Source organism: Gopherus evgoodei, chromosome 10 (genome assembly GCF_007399415.2).
Source record: "Gopherus evgoodei ecotype Sinaloan lineage chromosome 10, rGopEvg1_v1.p, whole genome shotgun sequence".
Classification (NCBI taxonomy): domain Eukaryota; kingdom Metazoa; phylum Chordata; order Testudines; family Testudinidae; genus Gopherus; species Gopherus evgoodei.
In genome coordinates this window covers 66,696,106-66,719,675 of record NC_044331.1, presented here as the reverse complement: position 1 = coordinate 66,719,675, position 23,570 = coordinate 66,696,106, and the positions used below count along the sequence as shown (strand labels likewise).

At 41.4% G+C, this 23,570-nt stretch overlaps 1 protein-coding gene across 1 annotated transcript in view; it reads right to left on the bottom strand.

The window, feature by feature from the left end:
• The window catches only part of ABCC1 (ATP binding cassette subfamily C member 1), a 99,273-nt gene that overhangs the window by 26,615 nt on the left and 49,088 nt on the right, over positions 1-23,570 (bottom strand). Inside the window, 11 exon segments of the mRNA XM_030577122.1 lie at positions 1,682-1,808; positions 3,002-3,071; positions 5,056-5,143; positions 5,822-5,968; positions 9,204-9,407; positions 11,073-11,165; positions 12,045-12,206; positions 12,933-13,110; positions 14,020-14,247; positions 16,562-16,693; positions 18,929-18,990. Of these exon segments, the coding sequence (XP_030432982.1) occupies positions 1,682-1,808; positions 3,002-3,071; positions 5,056-5,143; positions 5,822-5,968; positions 9,204-9,407; positions 11,073-11,165; positions 12,045-12,206; positions 12,933-13,110; positions 14,020-14,247; positions 16,562-16,693; positions 18,929-18,990 (1,491 nt within the window).

The window sequence follows — 23,570 nt, the reverse complement described above, 5'->3', positions numbered from 1 at the left end:
CGTCATCAGCATGGAAGCATTTCCTCTGAAATGGTGGCCGAACCATGAAGGGACATAGGAATGTTTAGCATATTTGGCATATAAATATGTTGCAATGCCAGCTACAAAAGTGCCTTGCAAACACCTGTTTTCACTTTCTGGTGCCACTGTAAATAAGAAGAGGGCAGCATTATCTCCTGTAAATGTAAACAAACTTTTCTGTCTTAGCGATTGGCTGAAGCAGCAGCAGCACTGGAGGGGTTTGTAGCTCTGAAGTATTACACTTCTACTTCGAGGTAACGCTGTCCTCGGGAGCCAAAAAATCTTATTGTGTTATAGGTGAAACCGCATTATAGTGAACTTGATTTGATCTGCCAGAGCGCGCAGCCCCGCCCCCCAGGAGCACTGCTTTACTGCGTTATAGCCAAATGTGTTATATCAGGTGGCGTTATATCAGGGTAGAAGTGTACATTGTTTTGGTTTTGAGTGCAGTTATGTAACAAAGATCTACATTTGTAAATTGCACTTTCATGACAGAGATTGCACTATAGTACTTGTCCAAGGTGAATTTTGATTTAGTTGGGGATGGTCCTGCTTTGAGCAGACAATTAGATTCAATGACTTCCTAAGGTCTCTTTCAACCCTAATCTTCTGAGTCTATGAATGAAAAATACAATTTCTTTTGTTCATAATTTTTACAGTGCAAATGTGTAATAAGAAATAAGATACACTTTGATTTCAATTACAACACAGAATACAATATATATGAAGATGTAGAAAATCTAAAATATTTAACAAATTTCAATTGGTATTCTATTGTTTTACAGTGTGATTAAAACTATGATTAACTGCGCTTCATTTTTTTCATCGCAATTAATTTTTTTGAGTTAATGGTAGGAGTTAACTGCGATTAATCAATAGCCCTACTAAAAAGACATTCAGGCTCATATATCTTGACTAAGAATGCTTCAGAAATGCCTGTGTCACTGCTGAATGATTAAATGAAAGATTGGAGTATTTCTCCCCCCTTTCCCGTCACATACAACAGGGTGTAAGGAAAAAGATGGCTTGTGTTGAACATTTTTTTCTGTTTTAAAAAAAAGCGGGGAGGGGGGAGAAGAGGAGAATGGGGGTTGCAACATGAGAATTCATGTCTTGCCCACTGTTTTTCCAGGAAGATTCAAGGATGACAGAATTAATAAAACTCCATCATAGGTACAAAGAAAATGCAAGTCAATTATTTTTTTTTCCCTTAGAAGGGAAGTGATTTTTTTCAGATAATTTTAGAACACTGGATTTTTTGACTGAAATCTGTATTAAGAACAAATGTATAGCTGGAAAAGAAGTCTTTGTAAGAAATTCAACCCTGCCCTCTCCCTTTCAATTTAGAGCTGAGCGAGCTTCCAAATCATTTGTCTAGGTCCTCCACAAATCCTGCAAAAATAGGAACAAGGTTTTATATTCCTGATATTTTTATGATAAAAACCAAAAATTTAATACACCATGCACACTTAAAGGCCTGTATGTACATCATAAAGCACCACAAGCACAATTACACACCCATTCTCACCCATTTAAAAAAAAAAACAACTTGTTATTTGAGAAGCTTCTCCTCCCCCCCCCCCCCCCCCGCATGCTATGGAAGTGTTATTGCCTCAGACGTACTCACAAACAACAGAACTGTTATCCAGACATTTCCTACCTTGACAGCCACATATCCTCCCTTCTTGTCCATCTCTCCTAGAAGGGCAGACAACAATGAAGACTTTCCACAGCCAACCTGTCCAACAATGGCAATCAGGGAGCCTTCAGGGACAGTGAAATTAATGCTGAAATAAATCATATGCAGTTCAGCCTTGCTTGATACAATACCACACACAAATAATGGTGAGCATTTTATTACAGTATCAAATACAAAGAAACACCAAACACCCACTCTATAGCTGCTGACAATTGCAATACAGTCCATTGCGTCTTTAACAAGAACATGAGTTTGAGAATTCAAACTTCTATATGTGGAACGTGCTCAGCTCTGCCTATACGTAAACAATCATATAGTCTCAGTATGTGATCAGGCCTCCAAAAAGCAGCTACCAAGACCATCCTTCCTGCCCACCAGTCTGATACTCACTCTTTCCTGAAACTCTTTGTACCAGCTTTACCTCATATTGTCTATGCAGCACTATAAATATGCACAGTGTTTTACAAACACCGAGCAACGTCTGTGTCCCAGAAAACATATGATAAAAAACAAGGGAGAGGATAAGGAGAAGGGAAGGCTTTCAGCAGCAACATCCTGCAGGTGGATTGGTTAGCACTGTGTGTATCCCGAGGATTTTGTAAGGTTCCTCTCCTACCCATGCCCAGTACTGGAACGAAGAGAGCTATAGATAAGATGTTTAAGGGGGAGACTTGGACAATAGGGTGGAAGGATGGCAGGGAAGGGGACACAAGTGTAAGGAACCCCATGGACGAAGTCATAAAACAAGAAAGGGGCTGGTTAGTTGTAGCTCACAGCTTCTACTAACTACACGCTATTCTCATCACTTTGAGCCTCCGGAGAACTCTGCTCCTACCTCCATCTTCACTTATTCTCTTCCTCTACCCTAGCCCACTGCATATGCTCTACATCAGATTTTTTCCTGGCTATTCCTTTTGACTCCTTACCCACTAATAACTTTGTCTTCTTTCATACCAACCTGTATGCTTGAAAGAGTGAGACTCCTAATTAGAGGATGCAAAAGCTCCCTTCCCATTCAATAGTCTCTCCCTGACTCCTTGCCAAAACAAAACCCACACACCTTATAAAAGCACGAAACATCCTATCTGTGACTAAGTGAAATGTGTTTGTATCGCTGTTCCTTTAAGGTTGTAAGCTCTTTGGAGCACAGACATACCATTTTAGCAGAGCTTATTTATTGTGCAGTGATGTACACACTTCAAGCTTCACAGAAACAATTTAAAAAATGACAAAGATTTAGTGCAATTATAGGCCAGAACTAATTAGAATACCAATTCTTACTCATTCAGTGAGGGAGGATCATTTCTTGACCAACTAAATGTTGCATTCTTCACAATAATGCTTCCTTCAGCTAGCAAATAATGAAAGAAAAATTATGTTAAGACGCAGACCAGTAAAAAAGAGAGTGATATGATGCACACTGCACTGTGCCATGGGAAGTAAATCCAGGCACACACACAGAGGAAGGTCCAATGCTATTTTAGTATCAGAACTCCAGCACACTGTTTTCGTTAATAGCTCATGCTCCATTTTGACTGATTCTACAAACAGGGCTGGGATTCTCAAGTTACAATCATTTGCTGGCCATGGCACAGGTATGGCAAGAACAACAAGTATATCAAAATATTACCTTGATATGCAACTGACAGGACTTTGAACAAACACAGGGAGTCAATCTGCTTCCTTTCCCAACAAATTAGGTTTTACTATTTACTCATTTTACCATCGTAAAGCCAATAAAATATCCAGCTGAGGAAGCTGGATTCTATTCGGACTTATGATTCAAAGGAAGTACTGAAGGCTGAGTTAACAAAACTGATATTAGAAAACGTAGCCCTAACTTGTAAACAGAGCAATTCTGATCTGGAAATCAACAAGAGGTACTTTTCCTACAATGCCACATTGCACATTCGCTTCTCAGACTTTAGAGCAGTGGTCAGCAGCCGGTCAATCATGATCGACTGATCGATCCTGAGGACTCTCTATGGCGGTGCCACTGGGGGCCACTAAGGCAGGCTCCCTGTCTGCCCCAGCCCCACGCCACTCCTGGAAGTGGCCAGCGCGGCCTCCCACACTGCAACCCCTTTGCCCCAGCCCAGAGCCCACATCCCCTCTCAAGCCCCACCCCCCTGCCCCAGCCTAGTGAAAGTGAGTAAGAGTGAGGGAAAGCAAGCCAACGTGGGCGGGCAGGGGCTCGAACCTGGGTTGCTCTTAAATTCAAGAAGTGATCCTGGCTGTAAAAAGGTTGGAGACCACTGCTTTAGAGGGACACACTTTCATATCTACCGATTCCGGTGGGGGGGTGGGGGGGGGAAGGCAGAGAAGATTTTACTATTTACTCCTTTTACTACTGTAAAGCCAACAAAGAATCCAGTTAAGGAAGCTGGACTTTATTCGGACATGCGATTCAACTGAAAAAAAAAAAAGGAAGGCGGCAGACAATGGTCATAGCAAGAAACTCTGCTGATAGGAAAACCAAGTGGATCTAGTAATGGAGAGCCCACCTGAATGCATGAGAGCGAGAATATTGTATTGCCTTTATAAAAAGGATGACTAGGGAATCACTTATCAGGGTTTAAACCAGCTGTAAGAGCAGCACATTTTACAACATGGGGCATTAAGATTCTACAAAACCCTACAGTTCTGTGATAAATCCACAGAGACATAAATTTATATTGCAGCAGCACCTAAAGGTCACTACCAGGTAGGGTCCTGCTTGCTAGATACTGCACAAAAGTAATGAATGACATTCCCTGCGTAGAATGGGAGACTGGAGTAGTATTATTTGTATTTAAGCAGATTTGGATGACTACACGCAATTCTATAAATGAAGAGAGGTATACGTCACTGTGATGGGGAGACGCTGACTTTTTCTGGGCCTCAGAAGTGGGGGTTAGATGCTCTCCACAAAAGTGATTATGGGTTTTCTGTATGGGAGTGCTTTTGCCATCCTCTGACCTACACTCACTGCTACATGAAAATTACTTTTCTGCAAGATGTTCACTGTGTCCATTTAAAGCTGATTAATTTAAATTACAATAACCTTCCTTGTTTCTTACCGACACTGGATATGAGCATTTTATACTATGGACAAAAGGAGAGGGGGAAAAAGCTCTTAGAAATTGCACAAAAATTGAGTTGAAAAACCCAGATTTCTCTTGCCAGATACATAACTGCCACAAATTGCAAAAATTTATTACAAAGGCCCACAGACACACTTTAGAACTCACCCAAAAAATGCTCTATTGGGCTCCAATACTTGTAGTTTGTAGCACTGGAAATTAACAACAAACTAGAAGCAAATAAAAAAAACCTATGCAAAAATAAGGACTTACCATCTTTGATAGAACCTCTGATTATGCTATCTGGATCTAACTCTTCATGCGAGAGAAATAACTTGAGACGCTTTAAGGAAACACTTGCCTAAACATGAAACAATTGAAGAACTATTTTACACACAGTTTATAAAAAATACTGTTTCATTTTGCTTTGTTAACTAGATGTTAAATCCAGTATATTCTTCCCACTTTAGCCACCACAGGCCACTTCACCCACCCCCTCCTCAGAGTGGAAAAAACAGACAGACATTTATTTATAGTGCAGTAACATGCAGAGGGCACAACTAGGATTGGGGTCTGATGGTGCTAGGTGCTGTACAAAGGGTATATCTATGCTACAGAGGTTATACCAGCATGCCTACGCTGGCATTGCCTCCACTGAAAATGCATCCTACACCTAGGAAGATGGTTTTCTGTCAGTGTAGTAATACCCCCTCTTTGAACAACATTGGCTACCTCGATGGAAGCACTTCCCTCGACATAGCTACACTTCTACTGGGGATTATGTTGGCACAGCTCCCTTGACCAACATAGCTATGTCAATGTAACTTTCAAGTGTAGACCAAGCCAAAACACACAGGAAAATAAGAGACCCAAAAACTTTACCTTCTAAGGTGACTGCATTTCAGTGGTGAGTAGAGAAAAGAGACTTCTACGTGCACACAGGACTGTAAGGCTTTAAACCATTCACAGATCCCAAAAAAGCCACTATATATAGAAATAATCACTTTGAGTTAATCAGTCACTTATATTATTATCTTACCTGTACCATGCTGCTGATGACCATAGGAAGAATATTCAGTGGGAACCTGAGGATGTTGAATAAGGCTAAGGAAACAAAAGCTTTCTGAGCATCCAAGACATTGTTCTTATCTACCAGTACATAAACAGCAAAGGTCGATAAAGCAACCTAAAAACAAAGAGGGAATTATCATGGTCTGTATTCTTTACTCTTACACTTTTAAATTCAAAGACAATGTCTTCTCTAATAACTAGAGCCACATTTACACACTGAAAGGCAATTAAAAAAACAACAACTTATTCTTAAGAACAAGAAAATAATCTTTGCAAAACAAATACTGGGTCTTAACTGTTTTGTTACTCAACAGCTGCTGGCTTCTCCTGGAAAACTTTGAGAAAGTGTCTCACTCTCTTTACAGAACAAAGATGAGACATGGCAAAGCAGAAAAAGAAAATATGCTGATTAACTCAGGCGTACAGCTTGCATGTTTATTTTTTGCTTCTTCTGCCTTCTAATCACCCCTTTTCCCTCTGCTAGTTACAACCACTGCACTGTACCACACTTCTGAACAGCTCTGAAGGTGGGCACACAGCTAATGTAACTAAGACGACTTAGATCTTGCCCACACTACATTTTGTAGAAGGCTACCAACAAGCCTGGTTTTCACAAGCATAGCTTCCATAACTGGGGGTAGAGGAATCATTTAAGAAATGTGATCTTAAGCATACTAGAAAATAAAACTCTACAGTTAGATGGGGTGGGATCTGAGTTACTACAGAGAATTCTTTCCTGGGTGCTGGCTGGTGAGTCTTGACCACATGCTCAGGGTTTAACTGATAGCCATATTTGGGGTCAGGAAGGAATTTTCCTCCATGGCAGATTGGCAGAGGCCCTGGAGGTTTTTCGCTTTCCTCTACAGCGTTGGGGCACAAGTCACTTGCTGGAGGATTCTTTGCACCTTGAGATCTTTAAACCATGATTTGAGGACGTCAATAACTCAGAAATAGGTTAGGGGTTTGTTACAGGAGTGGGTGGGCGAGATTCTGTGGCCTGAGTTGTGCAGGAGGTCAGACCAAATGATCATAATGGTCCCTTCTGACCTTAGAGTCTATGAGTACCCCACCCAGTTCAGGAGAAGAATCACTGTGCAAACATAGGTGCTGGAACGAGGGGTGCTAAGGGTGCTGCCGCACCCTCCGGCTTGAAGCGGTTTCCATCATATACAGGTTTTGCCATTTCTCAGCACCCCCACTATACCAGTTGTTCCAGCACCCGTGTGCATACTTAACAAAGAAACGATATGCTTGACTAGGTCATCAATAACTACATTTAAACAGCGTGGTTAAGGCATTATGTACCGACAAAGAAAACAATGAGATAAAGACTAGCACAAAGCCAGGCATGGCTGCTACTAAAATTCCTCCCTTAAGACGGCTCAGCTCACCTTTTAGCTCCTCTTCTCCCTAACAGCCACTCCCACATGCCTTGTACCAAGGCGGTATAATAAATCATGCGCCTCAGTATATCAGCAGGACCCAATAATGCTTTCCCAGCAAAATCACCACCTGCTATCCAGTTTGAGGCATGAATGTTCTAACTAAATGTAAGATTATTGGTAAGACTAAACCCCACTTTATTTACCTAATGCACAGTGAATGGATTGGTTCTTAGTTCTGCATGAGGTCTATTTAAAAACTTATGTAAAAGCCTATTTAACTGCTATGAAGGCATGCACTGTTTTTCTTACGCTTGCTGACTCAACTGTGCATGGTAAGGTAGCTTGTTTATATGTTCATTTATCCACACAGATTACTACAGTGAAAAAAGCCCTCCTGTAGAGAGAATGAAAAACAAAGAAGGGTTCAAACAATAACTTTAAGGCAGAAAGTTTGCACGTTCCTATGTTACTGGAATCTATACTAAAATACACTATCAGCACACTCTGTCACAAAAAGGTACAATGAAGTGAGCAGAAACAGATACTGAACAATTTTATAAGCAGCTCTGGCCAGAAGAAATACAAAGCAGGGCAAAAAGGAAGAGGGTGCATGGGAAAGAAATGAATCAAATTTAAAATCCTTTATGCTTGCTATAGTTTTGTAAGTTATCCTGACTGATAAAAATTGGGGAAAGAGAAAGTTATAAAATATCCCCTCCCTCAGAGTCAAATTTTGCTCTTGTAGAAGCTTGGGGATACAAGCTAAAGGGAGAGGTAAGCGAGCAGGCCCACTGACAAACATTCATAACACACGGGCGTTCAGGGAGTTAGCTACGGAAATTAATCATCTTGGCTTCAACAGAGCTAAACTGAAATAAGGAAAATCCCTCTGAGGAGCTGTATTTAGGAACCTAGTAAATCAACTTTTTAAAAAGCCATCTCATCCTTTTTTTAGAAAAAAGATTCAGTAAAGAATGCTTCTGACATTTCCTACACAGGATCCTGCTTCTTCTGCCTTTTCTCATACCTATAATGTCATGTAAACATGAACAGCACTTGGAGGGAAGGAATCCATGAATGGAAAGAACACAAATACCTTCAAACGGAACATACATATTTTACCCTAATGTAGGCAAGGTTTGTTTGCTTCTCCCAGATGACGATAACAACTGCGCTTTGTTCTATTAGGGCCACAAGCAATTTTAATACAATTTGTCTCCTCTCTTCCGTGCAAATTCAAACCAGCCACAAATAGTCAGAGACAATATTTAAATGAGGAACAAAATCTTTTTAAAAGTTAGAATGATCCCAAGCTACAGAACAGCCCTCTTCCACCAAATCAGCTTTACCAGTGTGGGTGGGAGAAAAGAGGCATCCACACACAACTACGTAGGACTAGTATGTGGTGTACGTGGAAATGCATAATATTAACTTTGATCAATGCCCTCACTTGAGAATTTGTGTAGCATGCACTTCTATAATGTAATTTTTTTCCCAGAAAAATTACAAAAGTATAAATGTTAATGTAAAGGGAAGTCCTAAGAAGTGCTTCCTAGGTAATCTTTATATAATAATGACCTCCTGGAGGGTATTTTGTTCCAGTTTGTGACCAAATTACTATTTACTCCTTTTAAGTTCCAACAACATTTGTAATACTGGTGAAAATGAAAGCCTAAGAACTAACAAAATCACTACCTTAAAGTCAGGAAATGTTTAACTTGGAGGAGGTTGTTAATATTTAAAAAAAATAAAGACAGAAGTGTAGAGAAACAGTTTTTCTAAAAGTGCTGAAAAGTTGACAGTTAAACTACATGTTGCTGTGGATAGAGTTCTGTTTACAAGACTGAGTTCTCTGAACAGTGAAAGACCAATACAGTAACTAATAGGAAAGCAGGACTTCGCTCTCACTGTTTCTTTGGGCTACTACCACCCGGCAAAGCACTACTTCAAACCTGTTTCACTTACCAGAAAAGGAGCGCACACCCAAGTGAACGTTGACACTGCTGCAAGGTAAGCAGACTTTTTAAGCACTTTCAGCTCTTCCTGTCTGATCCCCAATACTTTCTCTTTGAAGGCTAATTCCCAAGCATAAAGTTTCAGCACTTTAATCCCATTGAGAATTTCATTCATCAGCTTAATTCTGTTGTCTTTGCTCTTCATATGGGCTACCTAAAATCCCATTACAAAGAAACAGGTCATTAGCATAGCACAATATTTGGCATGTCTACAAAAGCGTTTGAATAAACTGATTTAGCCCATACAAATTTCTTAACTGTATATTTTGTGTTGGTGAATTATTATGGGGAAAGACCACCTACAAATGCAAGCGAACAACAAAAGTGCTGCCTTACCAACAAATACGGAACTGCAGAATTAAACATTCTAATTAATTAGGGGTGGTTTTGAGGAAAGGCAAAAAACAATTTCGCACAAATAAAGGGAGACATCTTTGTAGAATTTAGGGACTCGATGGTCCCTACTGGCCTTAAAAAGTCTATGCATTTATGTACAAAATGCAGTTTAAAAAAGTAACCCCATTATACCCTTGTGCACCAATGATATACGATTTGTATCTAGCCCTTGGCCACCCCACACACTTTTTATTCTGTTCAGACTCCTGTTGGCTCATAGCTCATGTCTTCCAGTCAGTGGCAGGAACAAATCTACCTTCCCTTCTTGTTACTTAAACTTCCGAGCATTTTCCTCCCAACTACACCATGAGGCTACATTTATATGTTCACTCCAGAAGGCTCCTTACTCCTTGAGGCCTTTCCAAATTAAGGGAAAGAACCTTTGAAAAGATGTACAGTTCTAGGCATGCGTGGAGTATGATTCAGTATAAAACAGTCAGGAATTCTGAGTTCTAATCTTAGCTCTGCCACTGACTCATACTATGTCACCTTGGGCTAGTCACATATCACCCCTGTGCCTTATTTATATGTACATTATACAAGTATTACCTTCATTATAAAGGACCTCTATAAAATGGGGAAAATACCTAGATATTATTCCTCAAAGGAACGTGGGGAAGCTTCATCAGTGGAATGGGGCACTTGAAGAGGCTTGGATGAATGCACTATGAAAGTGCAAAATTCAAAGGAGTTTCACTTTATTTGGGTGGCAGCAGGGTCAAATGATTCAATGCAATGGTCTCTATTAAGGTTCAACATTTACCCACAGTAACCAGACTGATACCTAGGAAATCTCAGCTATTTCGTATTCTGGGCTTAAATTTTCAAACTATAGTTCACAGAAAAAATAAAACCACACACATAATCAAATGGATTTGTATTCTTTGACCTGATTAGTTTGAAAATCAAAACAGAGAGTCAAGGAGTTTTGTGGGTATTCTAAGAGGTTTGTTAACATACTGACATTAACATAAGAAGAGTAGTCTACTGCAATGCTGTTAAGCTTAACTTTGGGATGCTTGTAGGTGTCCCAAATTCAGTAATACACTTGATCCAAATGCTCTGGTGTACACATTTCTTAGAAGAGTCAGCTAAAAGCCAGTTTAAACACTTAACAGCACACATTTTATCCATTATCTCAGGCATTTTAGATGTGACTTTAAAAAACCACACTGCAACACAACACTGCAGGACACTGGTGCATTTTTATTTTGGAAGAGTTTTGTGCATTAGCTTTGCTAGTCACTGGTGGGAAGGCTACTGTCAGGCAGCACATGCCCATTATAAAAAACACCGTGGCAAAAAGGACAAGAATTTGAATAGTAAGCATAAACTTCCATGAATTGAATGGGTCACACAGAACAGAAAAATAGTAACATGTCTTAAAGCGTATACACATACAAACAAACATGAAGTGTCATACCTGATATGTTTTTGTCTTCATTGCCATCACAGCATTTACTGGAACCAAAAGGATCATGACTGCCACACCTGCTAGGACAGAAGGACCTAAATTCTAAAGAGAGGAAAAAAAAAAAAACCACCACCACCATTTATAAAAACACACACTTGTTATTTAGAAAATGTTAGCATACACCTTTAAAGATCTTATATCAAAGCATTCTATGTAGCGTAAATCCCATGTATATACATAATTTTTCTATCCCTTTCAGCTCTCCTTTTTTGACTAAGGACATAAGCAGATAATTATGATCTTTGCTTCTTCAAAGCTAAAATGCAAAGTCCTTCCCCATATGTGCCTCAACTTTTTGCTGGTGCTATTCTTTCAAAGTAGAATATAGGGGGATGAGTTTCTAAGATTCTGCCTTAGCTTCCTGGCTGTAAGCAGAACCAGGGCTGCTCTTCTGATAAGTGCCTGGACTAGAAACAGCAGGCATTATCCCATCATGATGCGTGCTGGGATGATGAATCAAACAAAGAGGTCCTTCATCTACCCACTTCTCCACCAAGTGACACAGGGTAAGCAGAGTCCCAACAGTTAACTAGGTGCTCTGGAAGCACAGGACGCCCAAATTCACATGGGGTTGCTTGGCTAGCCAAGACTGCTGAGTGGAGGAAGGGCTGTTGACAGGACACCAACTTTCTACACAGGGAATGGGTAAGAGAAGCCTTTGTCTCAGCATGGTACTTGAGGAGGCTTGGGCTAGATTTGCAACTGAGAGCCCTCTGCCTTCCTCTCTTCCATCACAGTGGCAGCATACTGCCCTAAACGGTTCTCCATGCAGTAGCACACTCTCCCTCTCCCCAGTTCTATACTCTCCAATGGTTTGACATTAGCTATTTATAGCCTTGAACTTCAGAGGAAAACACGTGGCCACTAGTTGCATTCACCTACCATAATTAAACAGGAAAACAAGCAGCATGACATAATTACCTGCCATAATAAATACAATGCTAATATAACTTGCAGAGGCGCAGACCAAATCATGTTTATATACGTAGCCAAGTCCATGAACCTCTGAGCATCCACAGACATTAGATTTACAATCTCCCCAACAGTAGACGTCTTTCTTGCAGAATTTGTGATAACCAATGCCTGTGTGTAGATAAAAAGGAAGATACTGGTCTATAGTAGGCAAAACAGCTTCACAATTTGCCTTTATTTTGTACTGCAGCATGAACAGTTTTTTCTGGAGTTTAATTTGTGGTCACAGGCAATGCTTCTCTTATGTACAGTACTGGTTTTTTTCCCCTGCATGCCTAAAAAGCACTGTATACTGAATACACAGTTTTAATCAGAGTTAAAAACATGAGCAAGTTGTTTTTGTTTGGGGTTTGTTTGGTTTTAGTGCCGGGGGTTGAGTGCTGGCTTCTTGTCATATGTTTTCCGGCCTCACCTCCTGCAGAGCAGCTAGTCTAAAGCTTTTTTAAATAGTTCCAGGTTGTTTCAGGCTGAGGTTGTGCAGACTGGTGCCTGCTTGGTTGCTAATAATCCTCTCATTCTACTGACGTCTGTCCCACTTCTGTGCAGATGGACGTTTAGTTCCCATTCCAAGATAAGGTGTGAAATGGGTTGGGATTTTGTTGTTTACAAAAAGCAGCTTCTTAACTGAAAGTATCTTTAATTTACAGCTGTGGGCTGAAGGAGGAGGTCTCTGACATTCTGTTTAGCATTAGATACCAGCCTGGACAAAGCGTACCAACTAGTTAAAATTATGTAATTTACTCAAGTTCATCACTAAGATTTTATTGCAGCTCCCCCGCCCCAATTTTCAGAGGTACCGTTACTCTGGTGATGATATAACATTTCAAACATGCATACCTTGCGATAGACTGCACCAATGACAGCTGTCTTAAGCCTCATTCCAGTAACAAAGCAAATATGGAAGTACTGGTGGAGAATCAGAGTCTGCAGACAAGCACATGCAAACAGAAGCCCTGTGTACAGATAGCCTTGCCAATTTGGGGCATCTTTATCATTCACAAAGTTAATTAACAACCTGCAAAGAGAGGATTTAGCAAGGTTAATGCACACTGTCAGAGCTGATCAAATTTCCAAACAATGACTAGATTATTCCAGACATATTGGTCACATGATATCCCAACAAAACGCAACTAACTGGTAATAGCAAACACACAGGAACACTAGGGTCAAGTCACAAGATTTTTACCCAGACTTTGTAACTGGAGAGGTCCCCTGAACTCCCCCACCTCACACCGCCTCCCTATCCCACCAGGATGGGGGACCTCATTCCCGAGTGTCCCTAACTATAATCTGGAATATTGAATTACCAAACTTTCTCAGAAACTTCTGTCAGTACATCCAAGAAGACCTATATTAGAAGTGATCACTAGTAAGGCACATGGCTATCTAAAAAGAGAATGAGCAGAATACAGCACTGACTCAGAACTACTGACTCAGAATTGTTTCCATCACCATTGAAACTAAAGGTACATCATTTCCACTTAGTGTTCCACTTCTTCCCTTATGTTATACGAGCACCCCTTTTCCCCTCACCCTTCCATTGCTTCAGCTACTGATTTTAAGGATTACTTTTTGCTTCAGGAGCCTTTAGACCTTCTCTGTGATCCCATAAACTGTTACAGATTAACATTAGCTTAGATGAATCAAGTTTCTTGTTGCATCTGAACTTCCATTGTCCGACTTTCCTAGTGTTAAAAAGGTGACTCTCAGAGCATCAGAAGGGAATTGGAATGCTAGATCCCCAATTGGAAACCAGTGAAGCAAAGTCATTTGCATGGAAACACTAGTGCAAAAGGAAGCAACTTGTCAGCTGTCGCAGCTAAAGGAAGAGTAGCCTGATGATAATAGCGAGAAGGAATCAAAGATCTACCCAGGTATTTTGTATAAACAGAGAAACTGAAGAAGGCATTAAAGGAAGTCTTACTTTAAGATTTCCGGGCCAGAAAACATCATAAGATCATGACAGGCTTTAAACAGGAAGCTCATGAGGAAGTACGGTCCAAAGGTTTTATACAACACTTTCAACAGAGAAGGGCCAGAGTTCCTTTGAGATGGTTTTACAATCAAAGCTTCAACTTCTTCTGTCACATCACCATTTGAGTTGCTTGATTTCATTTGCTTTTTGGGTGAATACACCATTTTTATGGCTTGCCTACAATAATAATTAAGAAACATTTCTTTAAATCGTTAGGACATTCTACTGAATCGCACTGACAACTAATTAAAATTAACAATGGTGACTCTTCTGTAAAATTGAACATAAGAATGCAGTCTTAAAATGAGAAGTTTACTCCAGTTGCCAAGAAAAAGTAGCTTAGGATACGTCTACACTTACTGCGACATCCAGAGTACAAACACTGCATGCCCAGCTATCGCAGGTTTAAATAGCAGTGTAGTAAGTGAGGTGTAACTTAAATGGGTACAGAAGAGTACAATGCCCCACACAGCTGAATCCCAGGGTATATACCCTACACAGACTATCTATTTGCCCAAGCCATGCCTCCCATGTCTAACATTTTATTTTTTAGCAGCGCAATGTCCTGTTGCCGGAGCCTTTCCTACCGCAGTGAACGACTCCAGCAATGGGGAAAGGCTCTAGCAAGGGAGACAGCAGAGAAAGGCTCCAGTGGCAGGAAGGTAAGCAGGGAAATGCTCCGGCAGCTCCCCACAGCTGGAGTCTTTCCATTGCAGCATGTAACTGTGCATGTACTCTACACGTGACGATGAGCGCAGACTGTGGGGGTAGGGCGGGAGGGAGGAATTGATCTAAGTTACACAACTTCAGCTACGTGAATAATGTAGCTGAGGTCGACATGCTTAGACCTACTTACTGCGGTGTTTTCTCAGCGGTTGGATGATGGCTGACGATCTCCCCTCGACTCCGCCTACACCCTGGGAGAGTACCAGAGTCGACGGGAGAGCGCTTGGCAGTCGATTTATCGCGTCTAAACTAGACGAGATAAATCAACCCTCGCTGAATCGATCACTGCCCATCGATCCAGCGGGTAATGCAGACAAGCCCTTACATACTCACCACCACAGGGATTTGCAGTCATCATGACATTTGCCATCATTCCTTTCAGTAGCTTCAAGTGTCCCTGCATCAGAGATGGTAGTTTACCAGCCACTTTTGAGACTGGTAACCCAGTGTTTCACAACGTTATGGAGGGATCTGTTTATCAGAAGCTACTAGCCTCTGGTTAACTGAGCAGCACTTCAGAAGCCTAGTTTTTTTTTTCTTGGGACAAATGTTCCTAAAAACCACATCCTATAGCTATGGAATACTCAGGTGTAAAATTATATGTGAGTTGCCAAGTTAAACATGAGTTTATTATCTATATTACTGTAGCAGCCCTAGATCCTAGTCAAGATTAAGGTCCCACTGTGCTAGACAATGTACAAACAGAGTTAGCAGACACAGTCCCTGTTCTTAAGGGTTTACAACCTAAGAAATAATTATGTTAAATCATCCCTAATGAGTAGAACGAAACCATGGTTAAGTTGATGCATCTGGTGTATGCCAAACCATGTTTCCCAGTATTTGAAAACAGGCAGTATGCAAAACTATGTTTCTGTGTATACTATCTACCATGGGTGCTGGAAACAGGGCTGCTGTCACACCCCCTGGCTTGAAGTGGTTTCCACTGTTTACAGTTTGGTTCAATTGCTCTCAGCACCACCACTATACAAACTGTTCCAGCACCCCAGTTATACACTTAACTAAACTAAGAATACCATATGAATTTAGAGTTTTTTTCCTTCACTGGCCAGTCACTTCAGTATGCTGTGATGATGTAGGCATGAGAAAAATTTGTAGACAAAATGAACATTGGTTGAAAATTATTCAAAATAGAAATACTGCAAAAGTTGTAGTCCATTTGCAAGCTGAGAAACAAACAAAAACACAAACAAAAAACCCCTCTTCTCTCACACATACACTCACAAGGTTGCTCCTCAGGTGTCTAAGCACCTAAGGGCAAATCCTGAGGTCCATATTCGATCCTTATTCAATAAAAGGATCTAATGAGCTTATGGAAATTTGCCTAGGTAAGAACCAAATAATCTCATATTTTAGCCACTGGTATCCTTGAGGCATTAATGGACAAATGGATTCATTAGGTCCTTTATGATACTTTGATTGTTAAGGACTTTTGGAACATGTTCATAATATGCATAACAAGTGGAATTAACCAACTGGATAAAAGCACACTAGCATAATGTGTAATCAATTAGTTGTACTTCACTACTATTTTTCAGTGTTAATGGTTTATTTTACTTTCACTCATGTATTATTTTACATAAAATAAAATTAAAAAACAGTTTCCCCTTTATATTCAGTTTTGACATAAATGAAATTTCAAGAAAAGTTTCCTGACTAAAATGGATCTTGACCAATGCCATCCTAGTTTCCTATATTCTATTAGCTACCACTTTGTATTAATAACTGTTAGCATAACTGAACTTACTTATTTGTATCTGCACACTCCTTCTCCCAGTACTTAGCCAAACCTTTAACTACCTCCTCAGATGTGTCATCTTTGTTTAATGACCACAAGTCTTTAGCTTCCAATGGTCGCCGATATCCCTGAATCATCAACCTGTATTGGAAAGAATCACCATCAGCATCCTTTAGAGAGTGTCAAAGCAAGTTATACCCTGTATATTTAATTTCATAACACAGAGAACTGTTTATCCATCCCCAAAAGACCATGCTGAGACACTGGCCAAGTCCTGATTAAGAAAGAAGTTACCACCTGCTTAATCACCTATAATGCTTTTAGTGCTCTCCCATCCAAATAGTGATACCATGTAGCTTGAGAAAGCGGATTTGATCACAATATAAGGAAGCACAGTTGAAGATAAATAACATGAAGCAACTACAGATAACACTGGTCTACAATTTTTGAGAAGTCATCTGCTTCAGAGATAAAATGTGATATTTATTATGTATTCTGATGTGCTGAATTCAAATATGACAATTAAAACAACTGATTGGCTACTGTTTCTAAGATATTTAAGTTTTTACATTTTATGTCTACGTATATTGTGTAGATAGTAGAGTTTTAATCATAAATTGTAAACCTAGGTCTTTTCATGTGTTTATGGTTGCTTTACATGATAATAGTTCACCTGTCCTGTTTATGTAACACTTTAAAAATCAGCAAAAGGGTTCTATAAATAAAATTTATTATGAAACAAAAGGCAAAAAACTATTACGTATATAGTTTAGTCCTATTCAGTGTCTACTCGGCGCTTCTTGGCTTGTCTCTTGTATTCATTAAATGGAGCATCTCTTGTCACTGCCCAGCAATAGTCTGCAAGCACTGATGGGCTCCATTTGCCCTGATAGCCTGCCAGGAGATTCCACTGCTGTAGTCTGGAGCCCAACAGCTCTGCCTTACTCTTGGGTAGTTCCAAATCCCTGACAAGGTCATTCAGTTCACCTTGTGTTATGAGGTGTGGTTCAGAGGAGGAGGATGGGAGAAAATGTGGGTCCTGTGACATTGATGGTTCAGGACCAGAAGTTTCATCCTCTTCCTTGTCTGATTCAAGTGAGAATGATTCTGGTGCATCAGGAACCAGCAGTCCTTCTCCGTGGGGTACTGGGCCTACAGCTGATGGAATGTCTGGATAATGCACAGTCCACTTTTTCTTCTTTGACACACCTTTCCCAACTGGAGGCACCATGCAGAAGTAACAATTGCTGGTATGATCTGTTGGCTCTCTCCAAATCATTGGCACTGCAAAAGGCATAGATTTCCTTTTCCTGTTCAACTACTGGCGAAGATTTGTTGCACAAGTGTTGTAGCATATGTGTGGGGCCCACCTCTTGTCCTGATCTCCAATTTTGCAGCCAAAATAAAGGCGATAGGCTTTCTTAACCATAGTGGTTAGACTGCGCTTTTGTGATGCAAAAGTCACTTCACCACAAACATAGCAGAAGTTATCTGCACTGTTCACACAAGTACGAGGCATCTCTGCTCACTTTGGCTAAACAGAAATGTGTCCCTTTGCAAAATCAAACACTGACAAATAAGAGCACGACACTGTATGATTTCTAGAGCTGATATAGGGCAATTTCTTCGGCAGAGTGATGTAAGCTTCATTATGATTGCATTATCCATGACTTCTAGGAATAACATGATGCAATTCATATCATGTATGATGCAATACCAGCTTCAGATTGCATCATTCATTGTTTTGCCTCAAAAGCAAGTACTGTCCAAACCCAGTCATAGATTTATTCATAGATCCAGTCAAAGATGTATTTTAGTCATTTCTGGTTTAAATTGAGATCCCTTCCCTTTATAACTCACTTATTCTCCGCCATTCCCAAGTCAAGGGTCGTATATACTGACCCAATAGCATATCTTGAAAACTAGAGCCAATCAACAATTTTAAGCAGCATTTTTGTTCTCAGTGATCCAGAATTAGTAAAGTTGGACTACATTTATTTCAGAAGCATTTTCGCTGTAGAGCAGTGTAACCAGGAGAAATTTTTTAAAAGGTTAGTCTATAATATTCCAACAGTCAAAATGGCACAGATACTAAAAGTATGTTTCCATTCCACCACTCGTATGCATCAAACATTAAAATGCATCATTTAATGACACGTTTATGAGGCTAGATGTGCAATATCAGCAGAATTCAAGAAATTGAAGAGACCTGTCATTAGAAAATAAAATTAATTATCCACCTATCAGTTTCCTGTAGTTAAGTGTCTACTGAACAATCGTAAAACTCTCCACAGGTCAGGAGAGCCTTGAGTATCTTCTGAAAGCATAATAGGTTGACACTTGATAGCTGCATTATACAATGACTTATTCTCTTACCCTGTAATCCACCAGAATGTAATTTTGGAAAGGAAGGAAGCACTAGACTCTGGGCAGGGATTCTAAAGGAAAGGAGAGAGAAAGATGTCAGTCATATAAATAAAACCTATTGAAACAATTTAAAAAAATACTACTTTTATCCTTATGAAAATTTACAATTTTATTATAAGAATTCCTCAGCACCACTATATCTTTCTTTCTTAACCTAAACATCCTTCCTAAAGCAAGTTATTTTTCACAGGGTACAGCACATCATCAAGGATGCCAATGGTTTACTGGAATGGAGCACAACAGCATTACCTTATTTCAGTGATGCAGACAAATGCAAAATACACTCGCACAATATCAAGAAGTTACATGAACTTCACAACACACACCTCTAGACGAGTGGTTCTCAACCAGGAATCCGGGGCTCCCTGGCGGGGGTGCCGCATGCATATTTTAGGGGTCTGCCAAGCAGGGCTGGCATTAGACTTGCTTGGGCCCAAGGCAGAAAACCAAAGCCCCACCACATGGGGCTGAAGCGCAAGACCGGATGCTGAAGCTGAAGCCTGAGCAACTTAGCTTCGCGAGGCCCCCTGTGGCATGGGATCCCAGGCAATTGCCCTGCTTGCTACCCACTAACGCTAACCCTGGCTTTTATATGAAGAAGAATAGTGAATGTAGCACAAGTGGGCCATGGAATTTGTACAGCATGTTGGGGGGGTTTCAGAAAGAAAGGCTGAGAACCCCTGCTGTAGATAACCAAGCAGAACCTTACATTTTATTTCTCAGTAACTAGAAGATTGTCTAAGCATTAGGCAGCCTGTCTAGTTATGGGGTGGAGCTGCAGGGGAAACCTACAATGGAATGATTGAAGCATTTAAGCACCACAATTCCATTTTTAAAAAACAATATTTTAAAAATTAGGCAAATGTAATTGAAACAAGAAGAAAGGGTATGTTTAAGCAGTTGCAGCGTTTGCAAAAGGTGCCAAAACTGATTGCCCTAGAGACTGTAGACCTTTATTAACAAGACATACAGCACTGGCCAGCAGCACAGAATCCTGACATCTAGCCACTTGCCTTTAGAGGGCTGAGAGTTCAGTCTCTAAGAGTATGTCTACATCTAGAATTTTGCAGCGCTGGTTGTTACAGCTGTATAGGGCCAGCGCTGCAGAGTGGCCACACTTACAGCAACCAGCGCTGCAAGTGGTGTTAGATGTGGCCACACTGCAGCGCTGTTGGGCGGCTTCAAGGGGGGTTCGAGGAACGCGAGAGCAAACCGGGGAAGGAGACCTGCTTCCCCGCGGTTTGCTCTCGCGTTCCCCGAACCCCTGAGCAAGCAGGTCTCCTTCCCCGCGGTTTGCTCTCGTGTTCCCCGAACCCCCGAGCAAGCAGGTCTCTTTCCCCGCGGTTTGCAGGGGGGTTCGGGGAACACGAGAGCAAACCGCGGGGAAGGAGACCTGCTTGCTCGGGGGTTCGGGGAACGCGAGAGCAAACCGCGGGGAAGCAGGTCTCCTTCCCCGGTTTGCTCTCGCGTTCCCCGAACCCCCGAGCAAGCAGGTCTCCTTCCCCACGGTTTGCAGGGGGGTTCGGGGAACGCGAGAGCAAACCGGGGAAGGAGACCTGCTTCCCCGCGGTTTGCTCTCGCGTTCCCCGAACCCCCCTGCAAACCGCGGGGAAGGAGACCCGCTTGGGGGAGGGGGGGGGGGATTCGGAGAACACCGGAGCAAACCGCGGGGAAGGAGACCTGCTTGATTACCAGAGAGGCTTCCTCAGGTATGCTGGGATACCTGCTTATTCCACGGAGGTCAAGAAAAGCGCTGGTAAGTGTCTACACTTGATTACCAGCACTGGATCACCAGCGCTGGATCCTCTACACCCGAGACAAAACGGGAGTATGGCCAGTGCTGCAAACAGGGAGTTGCAGCGCTGGTGATGCCCTGCAGATGTGTACACCTCCTAAGTTGCAGCGCTGTAACCCCCTCACCAGCGCTGCAATTTTGTGACGTAGACAAGCCCAAGACTATCCACAAGGGTATTGCTCAATCCAGCTTGTGATGGTGATTTAGGTGATGTGGTCTGAAAGCCATCAAATCCTTCCAAACTAAGGCAGCCACTGGAGGATGGCCATTTTAAAATCAACTATTCTGACTTGCATACACACACGGCCCTCCAGTAGCTAGCAGACTTTCATTAAGTCTGTGAAAACAAAAAGAGCTGGCTTCTTAGAATGAGAACCACATTAGAACATGGTTTTGTGCCCCCCAAAAAGCCCAAGGCTGAGGAATGAAAGAGGGCAATTAGTCAGAGAAAATTAAGTTACCCATGAAGAACATTTTCTTGTACACCACATATGCAAATTTTAAATAGAAATATCACAATTGGAGTTATGCTGGTCTCCACCCTCCGACTCATCACAAAGTCAGCATCAGATTCTTAGTTTGGATTTTCTATCAGTTTCTATTAAGTGTAACATTAACCCTCGCTAGTTTAAAAAAAAATAAAAAAAATCAGTGATTGGATTAAGTTAAAAAGGAATCTTGGAAGAATTTCAAAGGCAATACTGTGGATTCAGTGCAAGATTCAAGAGGAGATTATACACTCCCCGCCCTCTATTCCTCCCCTACACACACAATCATCAGCATATCAAGAATGCACAGTCAACCACTCCTCTGGCACACGTAACTAATACAATATAATTTTATAATTATGGTTATGTGTATTATAAAATTAGAGCAGCTCATGCACTTTCACCTACGAAGTCATCTGTCACCATTACAGAGATGATGTAAAAAATATGGAAGTTGAATTTTTTCAGGATTAATATTTGTCTCATGTTCGTTTCACTAACTTTTCCATTAAACTGAATTCTAAAAATGTTACAACAAAGTAGCATGAAACAGAACTGCATTTCTTCTCCCTTTCAAATGACTGAGCATCTAACCTTTGGGATAGTGGTGGTGGGGTTGATCTATTGAAGTTAACACAGAAAAAATTAATACTGTTAAGAAGCACACAGACAGAAAAATATCAAATAGCATATTTATGTATGAAACAGACAGCATTTGGGGGAGGGATAAGGAACTCGACAGTTCCCAAGTATTAAACACTTCTAGCTCTTTGCCAGCTCAGAAACAATGCTACTTGCAAGCAGTTGAAGCACTCTGCCTTCCTGGAAAAAAGGGCAGTTTTAAACTGACTCAAGGAAGCATATGGAAAGTATTAGATTCTCTGTGGTATCTCTGCAGTCTACTTATAAGACAGACCACGGTTTTGTCACGGAGGTCGCAGAAGTCACCGTGACTTCAGCTCTGGCAGCTGCAGGGTCCTGCTGCCTCCCACAGTGACAGGGAGCTGTAAGATTCCCCCACCATCTGAGGCAGTGGGCCGCAGGGTGCTCAGGAGGACCGCTGCAGCCCCCAGACGCTGCATGGGGGGGGTGGAGGAGCACAGGCAAGTGGGATTCTAGCAGTGCTCTCACTGCTGGGGAAAGGGACTCTGCAGCTCCCATTCGCTGCCGCTGGCAGGGGGACTCCAGAGCTCTGAGCCCACATGGGGTTGTGGGGACTCCAGACATCCCAGCCACTCTGCTGATGCCCAGTCCCTTCCCATTTTCTCATGGATATTTTTAATAAAAGTCACAGAAGGTCACAGCTTCTGTGAATTTTTCTTTATTGCCCGTGACCTGTGACTTCTACTAAAATGTCCACGATAAAACCTTAGCCTAACTTATAAGTGGAAGTTCTGCATTAGGCAGCTAGCAAGGTCTCCTGCTATCAAGTGCTGAACTTGATATGTAGAGAGAAATCTAGAACACAACATAAACATTCGAGTATTGATGAAATTAGTAGCCCTAAAACATTTTTTCATATTTAGTATTAAATTCAAAACCATTCTAGGCTATGAGAGCAGATGATGCATTATGAATTATAGAACCCAGGGACTGTTACAATGGGTGGATAACGTGCTACTGTATCAGGGTTTCTCAAAACTACTCCAGGGTTTCTGCCAGCCCCGATGATCAACTTCTCCCCCTTCCTTCCAAGGCCTCCTGAACGCTGCAGAAGAGCTGTTCTGTGGCATGCAGGAGGCACTGGGAGGGAGGGAGCAGAAAGAGTCAGGGAAGAGCAGGGGCAGGAAGAGGTGGAGTGGGGGTGGGGCCTGGAGCTGAGCGGGGTTCTTGGGGATCCATGCAAAATTTTCAATCAAAAAGGGGGTCCTCAGGCTGCCAACTTTTGAGAGCCACTGTACTACATAATATACAAACACCATGACGACCAAATTTCAATTGTTAAATGGATTCACACAGTTCATTTGTGATTGTATGTGCTACCCTTGCCTCCCCCCTGCCCCCACCTCCAAATTCCAAGCTTGTTCACAGAGCTCAATTCTGTGCATGAAGTACCAGGACCTCAGACTGCTCAGTGCTCTCTGCTCTCACTGAGGCCAATGGGAGCTAATACACTCAGCAATTTGCAGGATGGGCCCACACTCTCAAGGCTCTGTTGTATACTATTTACACGCACAGGGAGGAAACTAAACTAGTCACAGACTACTGGAGAAAGCCACATGTGTCTCTGAAATCTTAAATTATATCCAATTTTAAAAATTAGCCTTCTGCCGCCAGACAGAACAAACAGGTATAAATCAATGATAAA